The sequence below is a fragment of the Pelecanus crispus genome, chromosome 2 (genome assembly GCF_030463565.1).
Source record: "Pelecanus crispus isolate bPelCri1 chromosome 2, bPelCri1.pri, whole genome shotgun sequence".
NCBI lineage: Eukaryota > Metazoa > Chordata > Aves > Pelecaniformes > Pelecanidae > Pelecanus > Pelecanus crispus.
In genome coordinates, this window is record NC_134644.1 from 95,146,616 (window position 1) to 95,165,182 (window position 18,567).

Here is an 18,567-nt window from a genome sequence, read left to right on the forward strand (position 1 = left end):
CAATATCCCACAGGATTAGGAAAAAGTACTAGACTAAGTGATGTGGAATGGGATGATCCCCAGGTCTCTGGAAGGGAGCAGTATTCTCCTAGGTCTGTAGTTTGCCAGATAGCCAGTGTCCCCAAATTTAACTTTTACTCAGCCACTGGGAAGCACACCATCTGCATTTTGGTGGGTGGAAAGGACTACTGCCCCTCTATTCATACTCCTTCATGCATATAGAAAAGACTGACCTCTCAGCATTTTTTATTCTCTTTTGCTACACTTTCAAAAAGATGAACATGAAAAGTTATAAACCTGAAGACATATTCCAAAAAAACCAAAGCATTTTTTTTTGGTTGTTTAAATTTGAAATGAGACCAGACAGTATAATGAAAGAGCCTATGATCCTATCTGTGTTCTCATGAAAGCAGGTGAGGTCAGCGTGTCTGCCTATGCTTTCTTCCACTTCCTTGTAAAATCCAAAGTGCATAGCAGGGTATCCGGTTTACTTAATTGTCTCTTGGAAATTCTCCAGTAGTGTGGATGTTTTATCATGTCCCCAGGAGATCCCATTTCTGTACTTTCTCCCTAGAACATCCTCTTCCCTATGTTTTTTTTTTTTTTTTCATTATAGTGAAGACTATTTATTAACCACAACAACAGCCAGTAGGCAAAAAGTTGTTTGCTTTATTATAAAGGAAAGAGCATTGTTTGAGAGCACCCTGCTAGCTGAAGGGTGCCTTCTTCCAAAAGAGACCAACCTCAGTAATTGTCAGAAAATGTAAAGACTCTTTGTATCTTTCCTCGTGGAACTGCTTTAACGACTTTCTTTTGTCCAACAGCTCTACAAAACTGTTATGTAAAGAGGAAACTCTAGTGACTGGAACTTTCCTTGCAGCTGTGTATTTTTCCTCCTATAAGAAGCAGAAATAACATTAAGGACTCCATGACAAAAGGAAAAAAGAAAAAAAAACCCAGATGGTGAAGTGTTGCTAAGCAACTTTAAAGAAAGATGAAAGAAACCACAGAGCTCTATTTAGGTCTTGTAAAAACTCAAGCAGTAAATACCCACTCCTTTGATCTTATTTAACCATGATGATGCTTTATCATCCCTTGTTGCTGAGAAGGAGAAGTTCTGGGGACAAAAAAAAGAGGTAGTTATGATAGTCCTTGAAAGGCCTAGAGATTTAGTAAATAGTCACTAAGAAAAAGTTATAATTACACCATGCAGCTCAACCATGATCAAATCTAGTGTTGTCTATTATATTATGTTTGTCCTTTCCCATCTTCCCCAGACCCACTTCTCCCTTTACATCCAAAGGCTTATAGTATAGCCACGATCACCACAGTTGTGGAACATGATGACATTCCTAGATGTCACATCGTTCTCTGTGCTCTCGGCCACCTATAGGTAGATAGATGGCAGATAGCAGTTTCAAATGCATGTGCATTTGTCATTCTCACCCTGGTCCATTGAAAAGTAAGTAGAAAGCATTGGCGACCACTGTCTCTGTTACAGTGAATAAGCCACAGGTAATGTTTGCAGACAATTTATCTTCTGTCTAGCCGATCTCAGTCCGTCATTCGGTTTCGCAGAGGTCTATGCACTGCAGCAGAAATGCCTCTGATTATTCATTTGAGCTAGCCAAGGATCATTTTAAATAAAAAAAAAAAAAAGAGAAAAGGAAGTATCTGGTAAGGTAAAGCCTTAATATTGTATGAAATGAATAGCTTAGGTAACAGCTTCTGCTTTTATGTGACATAACTTAAAAAAAAAAAAAAGATGCAAGTTCTGAATAAAAGATACCATGTCTTGAAAATGTTATAAAATTGCACAGTATATTTCACCTTCACTGAAGACGAATAACCTGTGGCTTTCTTAGATATAAGCTTGCATAACACTACATTAACAGAGTTATCTCAGGCAAAAAGACATATTTATTTTCCAGTGACTGTAAGAATAAGACAACAAGTCAAGCACTCTACCAAGATGCAGTATTTATTTATGACAGGTGGTATAAAATTCTCTCGAACATCTGTATAGCTAGATGATTTGGCTGATAAATATATCCTGGAAAAATTGTAGCAATCATTTACTTCCTTAATAATGGAAATAATTTATTTAAATGACATCCTTTGAGTATAGTACCAGATTCCACATATTCTGCCTATCCAATCAGGCTATTCAGAGGCCAGATACATTACCTGCAAAAGTTTTTACAACTATCGTTCTTAGCAAGGAAGTGCAAACTCCATGCTTTCTTGATTTATAGGATAATGTTGCAAACAATACAGAGACTAAAATGTTCTATATTCAGCAACTTCACTTACAGGATTAGTTAATAGCCTTAGGTATGCACTAGGGAATTACCTGTTTGATTAGCAGATGAGAACCTGAGGGTATGTTGTATCTGAAACTACATTCAGAAATACATGTTGAGGTTTTAGTATCAAAATAACCACATTCTCCTAGCTCATTTTCTCACTGTTGCAGCCTTTGCATAGAAATTATTCTACTCGACTCACTGGGTGTATTTGTGATATACAACACTACCAAAACAAACTGAGTAGTTTTTTAATGTTCTACATCTCCATCTAAGTGAGAATTTAAATGCAAATACTGCACAAATATTTTCATTGTAAGTTAATTTTTTCAGATTTGGAAACTCCTTTTTTTGTAAGAAAGAATTATGAAATAGCATTTCAATAAACCAGTGGAAACTGGTTTACTCCTTGAAAGGCGGTTTGATTAATTGAATAGAAAGGATCAAAAGGAGTCGTGAAATGCTGGATGAATGTTTTGGAGACTTCAGAGACAATCAATTGTTTCGACAAACCATTAAGTAAAGTCTTACAAGGAATGTTTTAAATGAGCACACGGTAAAAATTGTGTACAGAAAATGTGTACTTACCTAGTATTTTTAAAAGTAGGCAATAATGAGTTTCTGTCTTGTTTGGTAAAATGCCCACTGCTGCTGTGAGTGATGGGAGAAAAAAAGGTGAAACTTCTGCTCAGTTTAGGGCCCTGTTGTAAAACAAAACTTTACTGGCACATTGCCTTTGTTATACTTAAGGTCTCATCTATCAGTGTCAGTTGAATTACACACACTCTATTTCTTTTAATCAGTTGCAGACATGGTAAATCATTTCCTTACTTAAGTATGAAGGATAAGGATAAGTATAAGTCAGGATAACACTGTAAATAGAGGTTTGAAAAGAATTTCATTTATTGTAGGATATGAAAATTTTGAAAGTTTAGGTTTATGTTGGTTTTTTGTCTGAGAAAAAAAATTGAAAGGGAAATGAACAAAATACTGAGATTCTTTGCAGAGGGAATGCTGTCCCTGGGACAAGTACATCTGACTTTGTCATGTGGCTGCAGATAGGAAGCCTTTAGCAGATGGGCTGCAATATGGCCATAAATGCCAGAATTACATCCTGGAGCAGTAGCTTTAAGAACAGAGGCTGCAAAGGAGCCAGTCCAGTGCAGGCAATGAGATGAACTTTCATTAGAAGCCTGTCTAGTGGCCATGTGTCGAAAGCTGTCTGACAAATGGGGCTCCCATGAAATACAGCCTATATTTCAGAAGAATCTTGTGAAAACTCAGACTGGAGAACATTTTGACATACTTGAATCAGTAAATACTAGTGGGGGGAAAAAAATTAAAAAATTATTCTTCAACAACCTGGGTTTGAAACTTTAAGTGGCAACTCCTTTTTGTCATTTGTTTGTTGCTTTTTTGAACTACTGCCATTGTTCTGCTGCTGGCATCTATGCTAGAGCTGCATTAAGATTGTAACATTATATTGGCCCATCAAACGCTACAACTGTGTTAGATCACTTGAAATGGGTTGTAGGGTTAAGGCAATCTCACCTGGGTTGCAAAACAAAATCTGGGTTCCTCAGTCTCTGTTGATTTTATTGGGCTAAGTTTTATTTTATGAATAAAAATTTACTTTGAGCTTATAATACTTCTGCTGAACAAGCTTTGGTATTGTATTTCACAAGTGAGAAGAGAAAAGGAAAAGAAAAAGAAAATAGCCTTAAAGCTATTATGGTACCCACTGAAAGCGTCTTATATGGATAATTAACTTTGTTAGACTTCCCAGTATACCAAAGGGCTTTTACAATATGTAAATTAAATTGCATTGTGGTAAGATTAAATTTGTGGGTCTCTGTTCAGTGGCACCTAAAAATGTCCAATAATTTCAATAGGCCATGAATTACGTCCACAGAATACGAGAAAGATGGGTTGGATTATGTCATGTCACACATTAACTTGGAAAAATATGATATTTTGTGTCTTTTCAGTGGATGGAGGCTGGTCTTGTTGGTCATCTTGGTCAAAGTGCTCAGCAACTTGTGGAGGAGGGCATTACATGAGAACCCGCTCCTGCACAAACCCAGCACCAGCGTATGGAGGAGATATCTGCCTTGGACTGCACACTGAAGAAGCACTCTGCAACACACAACCATGTCCAGGTATGGCAAATCAGCCGATGCAGCTTGTTTTTTGTGTGCCACAGAATAAGGCATTCACAGTTAGGCAACATAATGCTCCTTGATCTATTATTTAGGAGCAAATAATTTCTCTCCCTTGTTAAGTGCACAATCAGCTCTTACATGCTACAATCACAGTAAATCAAGTAATAGCAGGATGTAGCCTACAGAACACCACCTCCTCCCTCCCTCTTTAAAAATTGAAGTTTAAGTTACCAGGTTCTGGGTCTGGATAAACTAAAATTTTATAATATTTGAAGTGGATCATGCAAACAGCCTGAGAGACTTTTAATAACAATATCATAAAGAAGTGCATTTGTTATAACACTAAACATTCACAGCAAGCAAATTGCTGAGGTTAATATTTAACAACATGTGTTATCACAAGGTCCTTCAAATAGATGTTTGCCCTGTTTTCATATAAAACACAGAGCAAACCTTAATGCTCTGTGTAAAAAACCTTCTTCAACTTCAGATGTTAAGGAGCAGAGACTTCACCTTTTTAAATGACTGTGGAGTACTTAGTAAATGAAATGTCTCAGCACTCCTGTTGTATGATATTATGGATCATGACTTTTTCTGTAACTTGACTGCCTTTTGACCATATGAAAGGAAACTCATTTTTTTCATGAAATTTAAGTGAGAAGCAGAGAGTAAAACCACACAAAACCAGATAAAATCATTAGTGAAAAGCCAGTGGGAACATTTGTTCTCATTTATTGCTGATTAATGGATTATAGGCAACAGCAAAAGGAAATAAGCAGCTCTGATGCCACATTGTATTACTTGCTTCACTGAGAGATGCTAGACTTCATAGCAAAAGCTTTCTGCTCATGTGAAGGCACAAGCCCCATGAGTTTGAATTTATGGATCCTATTACCTGTGCTGAACTACAATTTAAGTTAATTTCCTTTTCTAGGCACTGAATGTCTTGCAGCAGAATAAAAGTACCTACTTTGTCAAAATTAAAGCCAATGCAACACTCTGCCTTGTGTTTAAAAAAACCCCAAACATAGAAATCAGTTGATGATTTGATTTTTCAAGACAAATAACATATATTTGTATGTAGAAGTTACATAGCTGCCTTGGGATCCTTAAGGCATCTTTAAAAGGTCAGAACTGGCGCATTCATTGTGCTAGTATTGTAGCTATTTCTCTTGTTGCACATTTATTTTCTACTGCCATTTTTCTAGAAATGACAGTTTGCAAACTTTTATAAATAATCTATTCTTATTATTTTGACCTGCTTGCTACCCAAATTTTGGAGTAGATGGGGGGTGCAGGAGGAGCAGGTTGGTTTCATTTTGGTTCAAGAAAGTGAAAACTTTCATAAAGCAATAAAATTTCAGAGGGTGATGTGTATTTCTCACATTCTGTGATGTTTTACTAATATTTCAGTCTCACTGAACATTTGCCATAGGTTTTTGAAAAAGCACATCATCAACTAGCTGTGAGAATGGCCCTCGCCTCATGTTTATGATGTAGATTTCAAAACTTTTTTTTTACTGCTCTTATTTCACATTGGTATGGGACAAAAATAACTGCAGCGCTACACATGTCAAGTTTGGACAGATTCCTGCATCTCTGCAGAGCCATTTTCTTGTGGTGAGGATCACGTGGCCAGTGGTTCCTCCTTGTGCAGATCTGGAATTACCATTGGTGACATTCGCTGCTTGAGTGACATGTTTAATATAGGAAGGGCATAGTAGTGACACTTGGAATCTAAGAACAACCAACCAACACAGAAATGCATATGCAAAGTTGGAAATTATTGATAGCATTTCTTAAGTTGTGAAAAGAGTAAAGATTTCTTGGCATTTGAAATAGTACTTTTTGTTTTATCCAAACAAAACCAGCAGAAAACTAGAATTTCTGGAATCCTGATACTAAGGATTTTTTGAGGATATGGAGGGTTAATGGCAAAACCAGCTGAAAATATGCAAGTATGCACTTAAAAGAAAGTAACAGACTTGTGTCTGCAAAATACATCAGTTTTTCTCATCTTTCATTTTGAAAGCTGTATCACTGTGTTTGTGTTTTTTCTTTTAATTTATCCAAATGCAATCACATTAATATGAATGGAAGTGCTGCACTATTGATCAGTAGTGGTTTATAGGCTGCTTATCAGTAAGTGTAATTGGTTGCAAGTGTCTCTAATGTACTGAATAAAGCAGTATTTTATACCTAAAGTATTTACTGCTCCTGTAAGAGGGGAAAATATATTCTATCCTCGAATTGCTAACTCACACATGCAAATAATGGATAAAGCAGTTGAGCATTTAGAAATGATGGTGTAGTTCTGTGTGAAAGAAATTTATAATTTTACAGAGTGGTGGCCTGATCTTTCTGAGGTACCTTCTTCACCAAGGGATCTTTCAGGAACTGCTTGGACTTAACCTGGCTTCAAAGGCCAGCCAAGACTCTGTAGGAAGAAAACATGACATCTGAGTAAGCTTTGCCGTATTAGAGGTGAAATGCAGTTCCAGATTAAACACCTCTCTAGTCCACCCTCTCTTTTCCATCCTCATGCCTTTTGCAAAGAACTGAGGAGCAAGTTGAGAGGAGCCTGCCTGAGGTGCAAGAGAGCCTCAGATACTTTGAAGATAAAGAAATCAAAGCGATGAGGCAGGATAAGTGAGTCTGTAGAAGTGCATGCAAAAGCTATGGGTTCAGCATCCCTGTGATGACAGATAGTGGCTCCACAAAGGGCAGGTCTGCCAATTTGAGATGGTAGATCTGTCAGTCTTTGGTGCCTTACTTAATGTGTGACCCTCTGAGCTCCCAACAGTGGCACTTCTCAAAACACAGGTTTGATACCGGGATCCACCATTGCAGGGATGTCCATCCTTCTCACGCTTGCACTGATGTCCCCTCTCTCCTCTTCTGCGATTCTGTGGGCCAGACAAAGCTGATCAGCATGACACCAGAGCCGCTGACTGCCTGTGCTGTAGTGCCTGGGCTGCACCATGGGACTCCAGGATGGGAGGGAGGTGTCCTGTGTTGCGTATGTGGGAAGGTCCCAGTGAACATAGTGTCTTTTATAGGACGCCCTGCTCAAAACCCTTGACAGAAAACCCATGCCTAAATGGCAGGCTGGAACAGTAGCCTTGCCCAGTCACCAGTATGTAACTTAGCATGATCTACAGTGCTCTGAGGTTCCAATTTTATCACGGGATGTAGCCCCTTCAGCAAGGAACCTGGTGGGCCAAAAGCACATTGGACAAGACGAGGCTGCAGAGTGCATCAGCCAACAAGCTGCATTTAGGATGCTCACAAGCATTTTGGCAGCTGCTGCATGTTATACCAGGAATAATTATACCAGGATTATACCTGGCAATTATACCATGATTGGGCAAGAGTATTGGCTCTGGCTTAAGGATGCTTTCTGCCACCAACGAGAACTGGGCCAAGATTTGTAGTGAGCAGCATTCCTTTAAACTTGAATGAGCAGGGCACTTAAGGTAAGAATCCATATACTTAGTTTACTTAGGTCCAGCAGCTGACACTGGTGGTGACAACAGCAGCTCCTGACTGTGCCACACTACATAAGCAGGAAGAAGCCTGCTCCATTTGCTTGACTCCCACCTCAGTTCTCCTACCACCCTGCACCAGGGGAGGTTTAGGTTGGATACTAGGAAAAATTTCTTCACGGAAAGGGTAGTCAAGCATTGGAACAGGCTGCCCAGAGAGGTGGTGGAGTCACCATCCCTGGAAGTGTTCAAAAAATGGGTAGATGTTGCACTTCAGGACATGGTATAGTCTAGTCTACCCTTGATTGGTTTAGTGTGGACTTGGTAGTGTAGGTTAATGGTTGGACTGGATGATCTTAAAGGTCTTTTCCAACCTAAATGATTCTATGATTCTATGATCCTATGAATTAGGATCCAACTACATTATATCATCTGCCTCCATGCTCCTACTATCCCCTCTGCAAATGAGGCCCTCTCAGGTCCTCTCCTAGGAAACAGAAGCACTGAGGGACAGAGATGAGTATTCTTGCTCCTCACAATAACAAGATTCTACTATTTGACATCAGCTGCTTGTGTCAAGGTATTTGCCCTGTTGCTCAAAGGAGGCCCCATCCAGACAGTTGCTAGCTGTTCATAAATAGAAATATCCAGGTTCTTAGCTGAGCTGGTGAGTAAATCTATTTTATGAACAACTCCACAAGCGATGACGTGCATCTGAACAGCAGACTGCTAGGACTGATTGCTCCGTCTCTAACCAGCAATCTCCTACTGTCTTGAAATGGTCCCAGGACCACTGCTTGAGAATTTCTGTGCTGAAGTTATGTCCATCTCCTCCATCCATTTCTTTTTACCATGCTATTGGTTAGAAAGTGAATGTCCAACACTGTCATGAAAAGCATCTATTGCTTGACATTTTTCAAAACTGCAATCTCAAATATTCCTACCAGAATCTGTTAAATTTTAGATGACTGAAAGTTTTAACCTTTTCCTCTATGGCCAAGGGGAAAGTAATAAGTAAATGCCAACCTTGTATGCTGGATTTATGCAATGCATTGAAGGAGGCCCAAAACACTGCAAGACTTTTCTGACTTTCCACTTCATTCACAAAAAGTGTACAAAACCTTCATGAATTTTCCAAATTATTCACAAATTTTAATGTTCTTCAATCTAACTTGAAACAAAATTAGGTTAATATATACTTTTTTATTTGAAGTAGAATGAAATTTGTAAATTTGCTTCATAGTGACGTAAAATCAATTAAAATTTGAAGTAGAAACAAACTTGGTTTGGCATACTAGGACTATTTAATGCATATCAAAACCATAAAACGTATCTCAGTGAGAAAGCCAACAGAAGAAATAAAAATGTTTAACTGAGCTCTGTCTTTACTGTACATGCCAAACTCAGAAAACTCTTGTGAAGGCAAGACTTGTGCTTGAATTGTAAGAAAGCTGAGCTCAGTAAACTCACAACACCTCATGGGAATGAGATCAATTCATTTAATTTAAGGGAAGTATTCTGAGGTCACACAGGCATGAAACAAAAATGTCCTAATTAAAACTATATAGGTAGAGCAAGAAATATAGAGAAAAAACAGAAGCTGATAATGAAGCAAATGGGGAAGGGAAGGTGAGAATACTTGATGAGATCTCTTCTATCTACAGCAAAGAAATGGACTGGAAATAACAAAAGCTTTTAAAAAAAAAAAAAAATGCCTGCAAGATGCTACTATTTTTGTGGTTAAACAAACATCCTGTTTCAGACCTGGAATACATACTCTTATAGCTCTCATTTCTACTAGTCAGGTACATAAAAAAAAAGGCAGTGTCATTGTCCACCCTAATGACCTAGACTGGAATCAACTCCACAGCAATCACTTTCAGTTACCACCGCATAATCCCTCCAGCTTCTCACTTCCACACACAAAGGCCGTGGCAGAAGCCAAAGCCATAATACATCTGTGACAAAATTTACCATCACATTCTGCATTTCAGAGACTTTTGCCAAAGCTGAACTGCCTTTGTTTTATCGTACTGGAAGAGCTGTCCTCTGCTAGTTGGTGGTAGCTGAGGATGAGGCCTTCTGTCATAATTCATAAATGCAGGCTACTTCTCTCTCACTTGGTGTACTTGAAGCATTTAATTGCAGCGTCTGCGTGTGTGTCCGTCTCTGCCTGTTGCAGACAGCTGGTCCGAGTGGTCTGAGTGGTCTGACTGCGACTCGTCTGGCTTCCAGTTCCGTGTTCGTCAGTGCATCATTTTGTTTCCCGTGGGCAGTCAGTGCACAGGCAACACCACGGAAAGCCGAGCCTGTGCTTTGGACTCCAACTTTATACCAGGTGAGATGAGCCTGCTCCTTGAAGGGTTAGTGAAATCTCTCAACATTTCAGGAGCAGGGCATAGTACTGTCCCAGACTGCACTGTGAGGAGCTGAGAGCTGGTAGAGAACTTGCCTTTGGTCAGCCAAAGTGTGTTGGTCTACTGTGTAGAGCTGATGTTTCTAGATCTGGTGTCTTCATGAAAATCTGCCTCATGGCACCGAGTGCTGTGGAGCTGTCCCTACTGTCACTGCCTGGGACTTTGGTTAGTCACTGTCACAGCATTCTGCAGGTTCCTCCCATCCTACTTGGTAGCAGGGTGCAGGGATGGCTAAAGACAGCTAGGAGAAATAGTTTGCTTTTTACTTTAATTTATATGTTTTTGAGACTTTGGGGTTATTAGAGAAACATTCCTCTAGGTTTTGTGGTTTGCATATACCAAAGTGAGTGCTGTGGTAGTTAATTGAGAAATCGTTTCACAGAGTCCCTTAAATTAATAACTGCTTAGAAAGATAAATAGTATTAACTGTGCCTCAGGTCCTTTTCTCCCCTGTGACCTCTAAGTACCTGATGGATAGTCATGTCATGTGTTATTCCATAGCATTTGTTGAAACTCATGACTGTACTCTTTTTTTTTTTTTCTTTTTTTAAATCCCAGCAGTCATTTAAATCCACAGAACAGTATGGGTGGCCACATTGCATTGCTGTTAACAGCCATCTTTCTGCCTGTGTACATTAAAAAAAGCTAGCAGTCTATTCACAGAGAAATTTACATTTTAATGTATCATTTGAAATATAATTATGTTTACTCAGTGCGGCAACCTTTTTTTTTCTGTGACTGTGCAGTACAATATAGTACAATATAACAAAGAAATCAACAAATTTAAACACTGTTTTTATGGATGATGCATAATGCTTTAACTCCCAAATACTATTTTTTCCTCCAAAACCAATGTGAACAATCTCAGTGTGAAGGCAAAAACTCCCACATTGTATTTTCCCGTTTTTCTCAGGCTTTTGAAGCAGCTCCATTAATATTCACATTCTGTGAATCCCCTGCTTAATCCAATATAAGCTCTACATCTTGTTTTGGAAAGTAGGCATTTTCAGAATCTGAAATGAAACCTCTTCTCTCGCCCTTCTGGTTTGTTTGCCACTCATCCTCAAATTACCCATATCACAGCAGATAAGGTCATGCCCATTACGCTCACTGTAGGCAAAGTAGCTGGCTTTCTTGGGATTGCTCAGCTTGCTTTCACTCCTCCAGGTCCTCTGACTCAGAGTTCTCTCTCTCCCTCCCACCAGACCTCTCTTTCTTTTTCTAATTCACCTCCCTCCTTTCCTCAGCTAGTGTGCTGGCATGTCCACCCTCATGTTGTCTCCTCCTCTTCCTGGTTACCTTAGATCTGTTCCTCTACGGAACTTAGTGTATAGAGTGATTCTGGCAGAGCGCATGAATGACTCCTTGTCATCGCTGCTGCTGCGTTTCCAGAGTTAGTCCTTACCAACATTACCTTGCAGAGCGTTATGGTTTTCTGGTACATTTTTTCTGCTTTTTGTTTGGATTGTGAATTAACGGTCTCGACCAGACAAAGTATGATCTCAGCCTTTAACTCTTTGTGAGAGTGCTGTCCTGTCAGGTCTAATACTTTCTCATTTTGAAAATAGTATTGATTTAGCACATGAAGAAAGGTAAAACATTGTGACCCCTTTAGCAGTAGCTGCATGTGGATCATGTTTTGGCAGTGGAGAGCCTACTCTGTTATTTCTCGTACAGAAGCTATTGCATACCTGTGGCCATCCTTGCTGCCCTTCTCTGGTCTGTTTTCAGTTCTACTAGAGACATCCTTACATGGGAAAACCAGAGCTGCACGCTGTATCCATGGTGTGGACAATACATGGATTTGTAAAGTGCCATAACCTGATAATCTGTCCTATTCACTATTGCTTTCTTGGTAGTACCTAGCATTTGGTTTGCCTCTTTGATTGCTTCTGAGCACTAAGCTGATATTTTCATGGAAGAATTTGTCATAAACCCCCAGTCTCGATCATGAGTAGCAATGGTCAGCTCACAGCCCACCATTTTATATGTGAAACCAGGATTGCTTTCCACTGCATGTATGGCTTTACAGTGATCTACATTCTGTTTTATTTGCTATTGTATTGCCTAGTTTTGCAGGGCCCTTCTGCAGCTCTTCACAGCATGCCCTTGTCCATGCTACCTTAACTTTGTATCATCAGCAAACTTCAAACCCACATTTGCCTCCTGCTTTTCTAGCTCCACTGAAAAGCCTAGGTCCCTGCAGAAGTCGTAACTTTCCTCCATTGTAAGAACTAGGCACATAGTTCTACCCTGTTTTCTATCTTTTCCCTCATCTCATTTGTTGCTTGGAAAGGCTTTGACAAGGAACTTAGAAGCTTTTTTGAAATCCAGGTAGACTGTGTCAGTTACCCTGCCCATATCCACATGATCATTGTCCCTTTCAGAGAGGTTCAAGCGATTTGTATGGCAGGACTTCCCTTCACAGAAGCCATGGTCCTGAAGTAAAGAGTGGAAAAACTTGATTGTCAACAGATTTTTTTCAATATTTATTCAGAATGTTTCCAAAGTCAAAATGGTAGGGATACAGGCTGGAATTACATTTCATTAGTTTACAATTGAGACTCATGAAATTGGCAGTCATCTTTTTTGAAGATTTGTAAATTCCCTCTTTTCCCATTAGTGCTAGATGTGACTTCTGGAAGTAATGAGCCCATTTGAACACAAGATAATTAAACTCTCATTAATTTTACTATTCAGAAAATCAATACTTTCTCAACATGCTTAAACTCCACAAAGAATGTTTCCATGTGCACTTCGTCTTTTTAATTCCAGAGATGTTCTGAGGCAAGAATTAAAAATATCTTGCCACTTTTGCTTGGGAACCTAAGGAACCTGAAGATATCATGGGACCTTTTTATTAATTCTACCACATAGTCAGAGTCTTTTTTTACTTTGGATTTGGAGTGAATGTAGTAGAACAAATTTTTAAATCCTTCTGCGTTAATCAAACTAGTAGTTCTCTGTAATATTTTTTCTCCTTGGCGTAAGTGGTTTATTTATTTTTCTAGAAGTATCAGTGGCACGATCCAGCAGCATAGAAGAAAAACGATGTGGAGGTAAGTTTTTCAACTCTAAATGTGTATTAAATGCTGAAATATTGATTCCCCATTTTTTCCTTTTGTTTCATCTTTTGCACTCTCTTAGTTTTATTCTACCTTCTAAATGCTGCATTCTCATTATTTACACTTGTGCAGAAAAAGAGATGTAGTTACTACAGGATTTCTCATTAAATATCCATCTGCCATTGCTGACCTTTGAGACAAGAACATGTATTACTGGATGTATGTATTTTCTTCTTTTTCAGTATGGCAGTCACCCTTGTCTCAAAAAGAATTTCCTAGTGCAAGCTAGTTATCAGTAGGTCAAAATTTGTAAAGTTGCTCCACCTTTTTCAGGATAATAATTTCACAAACCTTTTTGGGACTCCAAATGAATAGCAGAAAGCCAGCCTGCTAACCCATTTAATAGCTCAGACTGTATCTGGGACTCATTTTCAGCTTTGATGCCAAAAACAAAACTAAAATTAAAAAAAAAAAAATTCATTCCAGAGAGTTCTGATGCTAGTGAAATAAATCTTGAAAGAGAAAACTGTTAAAAAACCCCAAATAATAATAAGAAGAAAAAGGAAAAATGACCATTTATTTTTGCTATCACGCTTAGTCTGTGTCGTCATGGTAATAGCTCTGGCCGGTTATAGTATTCTTCCATGCATAGATAAGCTCCATTTTTAACCTAATAAGGGACAATGAAAACACAAGGGTTATGCAAGGATGCTAGTGTGCCTGGTAACTTGTTATAGGAGGCAGAATAATGCGATTTGATTTTCTTTCTAATTAGCAGTGGTACATTGAAAACATTTTGCCAAGTTCTGCAACAGTGGGAAACTCTCACAGAAGTGTACAAGGATATGTCAGTGATAATTTATATATTGGGGTAGTCAACCTAGTTGCCTAAGTATTCGTTTGTGTTTCTAAATACCCAGTAGGCATGTAAAGGTCCTACCTGAGGCATTTGCCAAAAATAGGACCCATGTGCTGGCCCATTTTTCTGTGTTATACTGAAAAAGGTCTAACAGATGTTTTTCAGACTAGTGTCAGTCTTTCAGCTTAAAATCTTTCATTTGTGCATGTAGGCAACCACAAACAAATTTTCAGTAATGTTAAGATGAAATTTCCAACATGAGCTACTCACTGATACTTCTTTCTTAATCAAAAAGCACAGCTCCAGTTTGAAACAACAGTGAAAAGAAGTGTAATTTGTTTATTTCCACCTAATCCTACTGGTGCCACATCTGACCCGGTATCTCTGTTCAGTAATGTCAGGGGATGATTGTGCTTTAGATTCCCTTCTACAGTTTCATGCAGCAATGAGCTTCCTCTCAGTTTTAATCCCTGTGTAGGTGGAGAGGGTTTCCCATTGTCTGATCCCATCGTATCTTTGAAGGGCAGAGCAGACAGGAGAGTGCTGGGATCTGAGTTGTTGACTTTGCACTCTCCGGCTGCTATGGTTAAAAGCACACTGAGCTTTAAGGAGTCTCTCTCTCTACCCGCCTTCCCATTTTCCTCTAAAATTGCTACCATTTCTTCCTCACCCACCCCGCTTCCTTTACCTATAGGAAAAGTTCTGAAGGCTGGAGAAGGGAACAAATTAGCCATGTATCAAGGATACAGAAACAGTGAGGCCCAGCAAGAATCAAAGCAGGGGATGGAAAAAACGTATGCCACTGCTTCTGGGACACGCACCAAATAAAGGGAACACGGAAAACATTTTAGGGAAAGCAGGATTGTGATTCAAAGTTATCAGGATTTTGTTAGTTCTGCCACAAGTCACTACATGTCAGAGAAAGAACTAGAACAGCAGAGGAGGTGATACTGTAGTTCACTGGAAAAGAGTTTTGTATGTACATTATATACGTAATTTATATATAACAAGGCTTTGTTATACAGTCTGAAGAAAGAAATTTTGCTGAAATATTCAAACATACAAAATGCAATTCATTCATCTGTTATTTGGGTTCTGAACTGGTTTAAGCATCTTTCAAAAATCTCAGTCTTAATACTTACAGAGATGTATGGGTATCTTGGATTCTTATAATGATCACTTCAGGGAAGTACAATGCATTTGCTACTGTAGGGATAAACCATTGCAATTGAGATGTTTCTGGGAAACACATGAAATTTCCCTTGTCCTTATTTGAATCAAGTACTTGTCTACGTTTTTCCCCAAGCTTATCTTTTATTGCTACTTCCTTAAAAATAAGATTGTCTTCTGCTCTCCACTGCAGAGTTCAACATGTTTCACATGATCGCAGTGGGATTAAGTAGCTCAATACTTGGTTGCCTTCTTACCCTGCTTGTTTACACTTATTGTCAACGATATCAACAACAGTCCCATGACGCAACTGTCATCCATCCGGTGTCACCAGCTCCTCTAAATACCAGCATCACCAACCATATCAACAAACTGGACAAATACGATTCTGTAGAAGCCATCAAGGTGAGAAGTGGCTCGGGAGCTCTATAACGCACAACCTGTATGGTCCTAGACACCAGTTCTGCTGTATCAAAAGAATGCTACTTGCTAGTTTTCTGCAGTGGCATTTGAACTCAAATTAAGCTGATTGTTAATAACAAAAATAGATTTCACTTGAAGCATTGTAATTACAGATCCTTTCCATTGCCAGGCCCTATTACACAGGAAGTTAGATTTTGTGAGTATGTAGAATTTATACAGCAGCAGCCTTTCCTGGAAAAAAACAGACCACTCAAGTTTTGTTTTGTGGGTTTTTTTTTCCTAATTGTGTTCCCTAGTGGCTTGTTCAAGAAGTAAATAGGGCCATTAACAATCATCATGACATATATTGAAGATAATCCTTTGGCTCCAGTGATATGGTGTCAAGGGCACTGTTCATCTTCCTGCACTATGTCTTTATACAGGAGATGTATCTGGTGAATATATTCTGGGTCAGACTCTCTGCTAGTGTTCATACCCAAAATATTCTGTAAATGAGCAGTACAGATTTACAGTAGCTGAGAGTCTGGCGTGATATCTATATCATATGATCATTGTTCCCAAACAGCTATTTTCTTTTTATGACCTTTTAGAACAGTTCTGTTTTTCAGATCCACTGAAGGAAGGAAGGATGAGCATTCTGAAAATGCCTAGCTTAGTATCTTCAGATTACACAGTTTATTCATGCAGCTGCAAAGCTTTTTGTAAATGAGGATTTTTCTTAAATCCTACTTGGGTAATCCAGTTTTTAATTTCTGCATTTTTCTTTCTAATTAAAAACATATTAAAGAATTTCATTAAAAATGGCAAGAAAAGTCTAGACTTTGTAATCAGTGGTGGAATATGTACCTAATTTAAAGCTTTTGCAAATTCTGCTAATCATCTCTCTGGATAGCTACAGAAAAAAAAAAACTTCAAAAATTCATACTTTAAATACCCATATAACTTTTAAAATACAGGATTTACACTTTTAAGACCTTCAGACATTTCTCCTACATATTGCATTAGAAAATCAAGGAATTAATGCAGTAAAGAGAAAATAATTCTTATTCAGTAAAAGAAAAAAGAGTGAATCATTCTAATAAGAAGAACTGAATATTTATGATTAAAAACTATTTTTAATCATGAAATTAGTTTTATAATACTGGGAGGAAAAGTGCCTGGCTTTACTTTATTGAGTAGCATTGCTTTTTGTAGGAATGTTATTATGTAAGCAGATACATGCAAATGCAAGTTTTTGTAAATGTGCAGGTATTCTGTCAATGCATTTTTGACTGAATTACTATACACAGATATTTGCTGCAAAAATTGCCTTGGTGAAAGAGCACTTAATGGCTACCTTTCTTCTGTCCTTCCCATTTTCTTATCTCTTTTTTTTTTCCCCAGGCATTTAACAAAAACAACTTGATTCTGGAGGAGAGAAACAAATACTTCAATCCACATCTTACTGCAAAGACTTATTCTAATACGTATTTTACAGATTTCAATAATTATGATGAGTACTAATGGGCTTGTGTATTTTCTGGCCTCCTGTAACTCCCCAGTCCCCAAGGCCTGTGCTACTTGACTGCTCATGTGATTGAGGCTTCAGAGATGAAGTTCAGAGACATTTCAAGCACGATCCAAGCCATCAATGTCCCATTGCTGCCAAAAGCCCAAAACACCTGTTTGTGACATGATGTTTTCTTTGCAGAGTACAAGGCTGGCCTTCAGTGTCAGGTGCAGCTATAGCCCCTCGGTGTCACTGGACCACTCATGAGGATTGCATCGCTTCACTCAGTTTCATAAACTTCCAGTCAGATTTCTCTAACAAGTGACTAAGTAATTCCTGAGCTTTAAAAAAAAAAATAATGTTACCCCTTAAAGCTGCGCCAGGAGTACAAATCGAATTTTCTTTTTAGGTGTTGTCTTTTATTTCCATGAGGTTTGAAAAGGGAGCTCTGCTGTTAGCCACGGAGCCCTCGGTGCGGTCTCGTGAAGCTCGCACCACCAAAAAGAGCTCGCAGGGTGCTGGGAACAAGAAGAAGAAACGCGGTGGTTTGGCGATGCCGTACGGCAGCTCTGGGCTCTGTAGGGCTGATCTTCCCGGGCTGTAAATCTCTCTGGCTGCAGTTCAGCTGTTCAGAGTGCAGAGATTAAGGCCGTACCGAGGGATACAATCTTGTAATTAACCCAGAAAGCTACAGGGTCAGCGGTTTCCAGTTGCGAGCCAAGCCCAGTCACATAAAGCCTTCACCTAGTTTGGTTTAATTTTTGGGAGAGCATGGAAGGGCACGTCCCACGGGGAGGCTGAGGGAGGAGGGCTGGTAGGAGAGGCACACTGCAGGGTTTTTCTGTGTGTTGTTAGTAAACCAGCCGTGCTGCAGCGTGCGGGTTTGCACGAGTCGTGGCATCCCACAGGCTTCCTCTCCCTGGTGTGTGCCTATGGGAACCGGTTCGTCTCTGCTGTAGCACTCGCCGGCAGGCTGGTCGTGGAAAGATAGGACTGCACCGCGTTTTGTGCGCCTTCTCGGGCTCTCGGGGATACGTAGGCATAATCGTAGATCTGCTTTTCTCTTTCTGGCTTTTACTATATATGCACGTGTCTGACAAACAAAGCTGGCTCAGAAAACGCAGATGTATTTGCAAAGCGTTGTCTCATCTTGCTGCCATGTCCAACCCACACTAGTCAGCCCCTAGAGGA

At 39.2% G+C, this 18,567-nt stretch overlaps 1 protein-coding gene across 1 annotated transcript in view; it reads left to right on the forward strand.

Moving 5' to 3' along the window:
* Nucleotides 1-17,390, forward strand: part of SEMA5A (semaphorin 5A) — a 246,221-nt gene extending 228,831 nt beyond the window's left edge. Inside the window, exons 17-21 of the mRNA XM_075705196.1 lie at nucleotides 4,295-4,465; nucleotides 10,136-10,291; nucleotides 13,382-13,429; nucleotides 15,658-15,869; nucleotides 17,271-17,390. Of these exons, the coding sequence (XP_075561311.1) occupies nucleotides 4,295-4,465; nucleotides 10,136-10,291; nucleotides 13,382-13,429; nucleotides 15,658-15,869; nucleotides 17,271-17,390 (707 nt within the window). The remainder of the gene's footprint in view (nucleotides 1-4,294; nucleotides 4,466-10,135; nucleotides 10,292-13,381; nucleotides 13,430-15,657; nucleotides 15,870-17,270) is intronic.
* The last annotated feature ends 1,177 nt before the right edge of the window (nucleotides 17,391-18,567 follow it).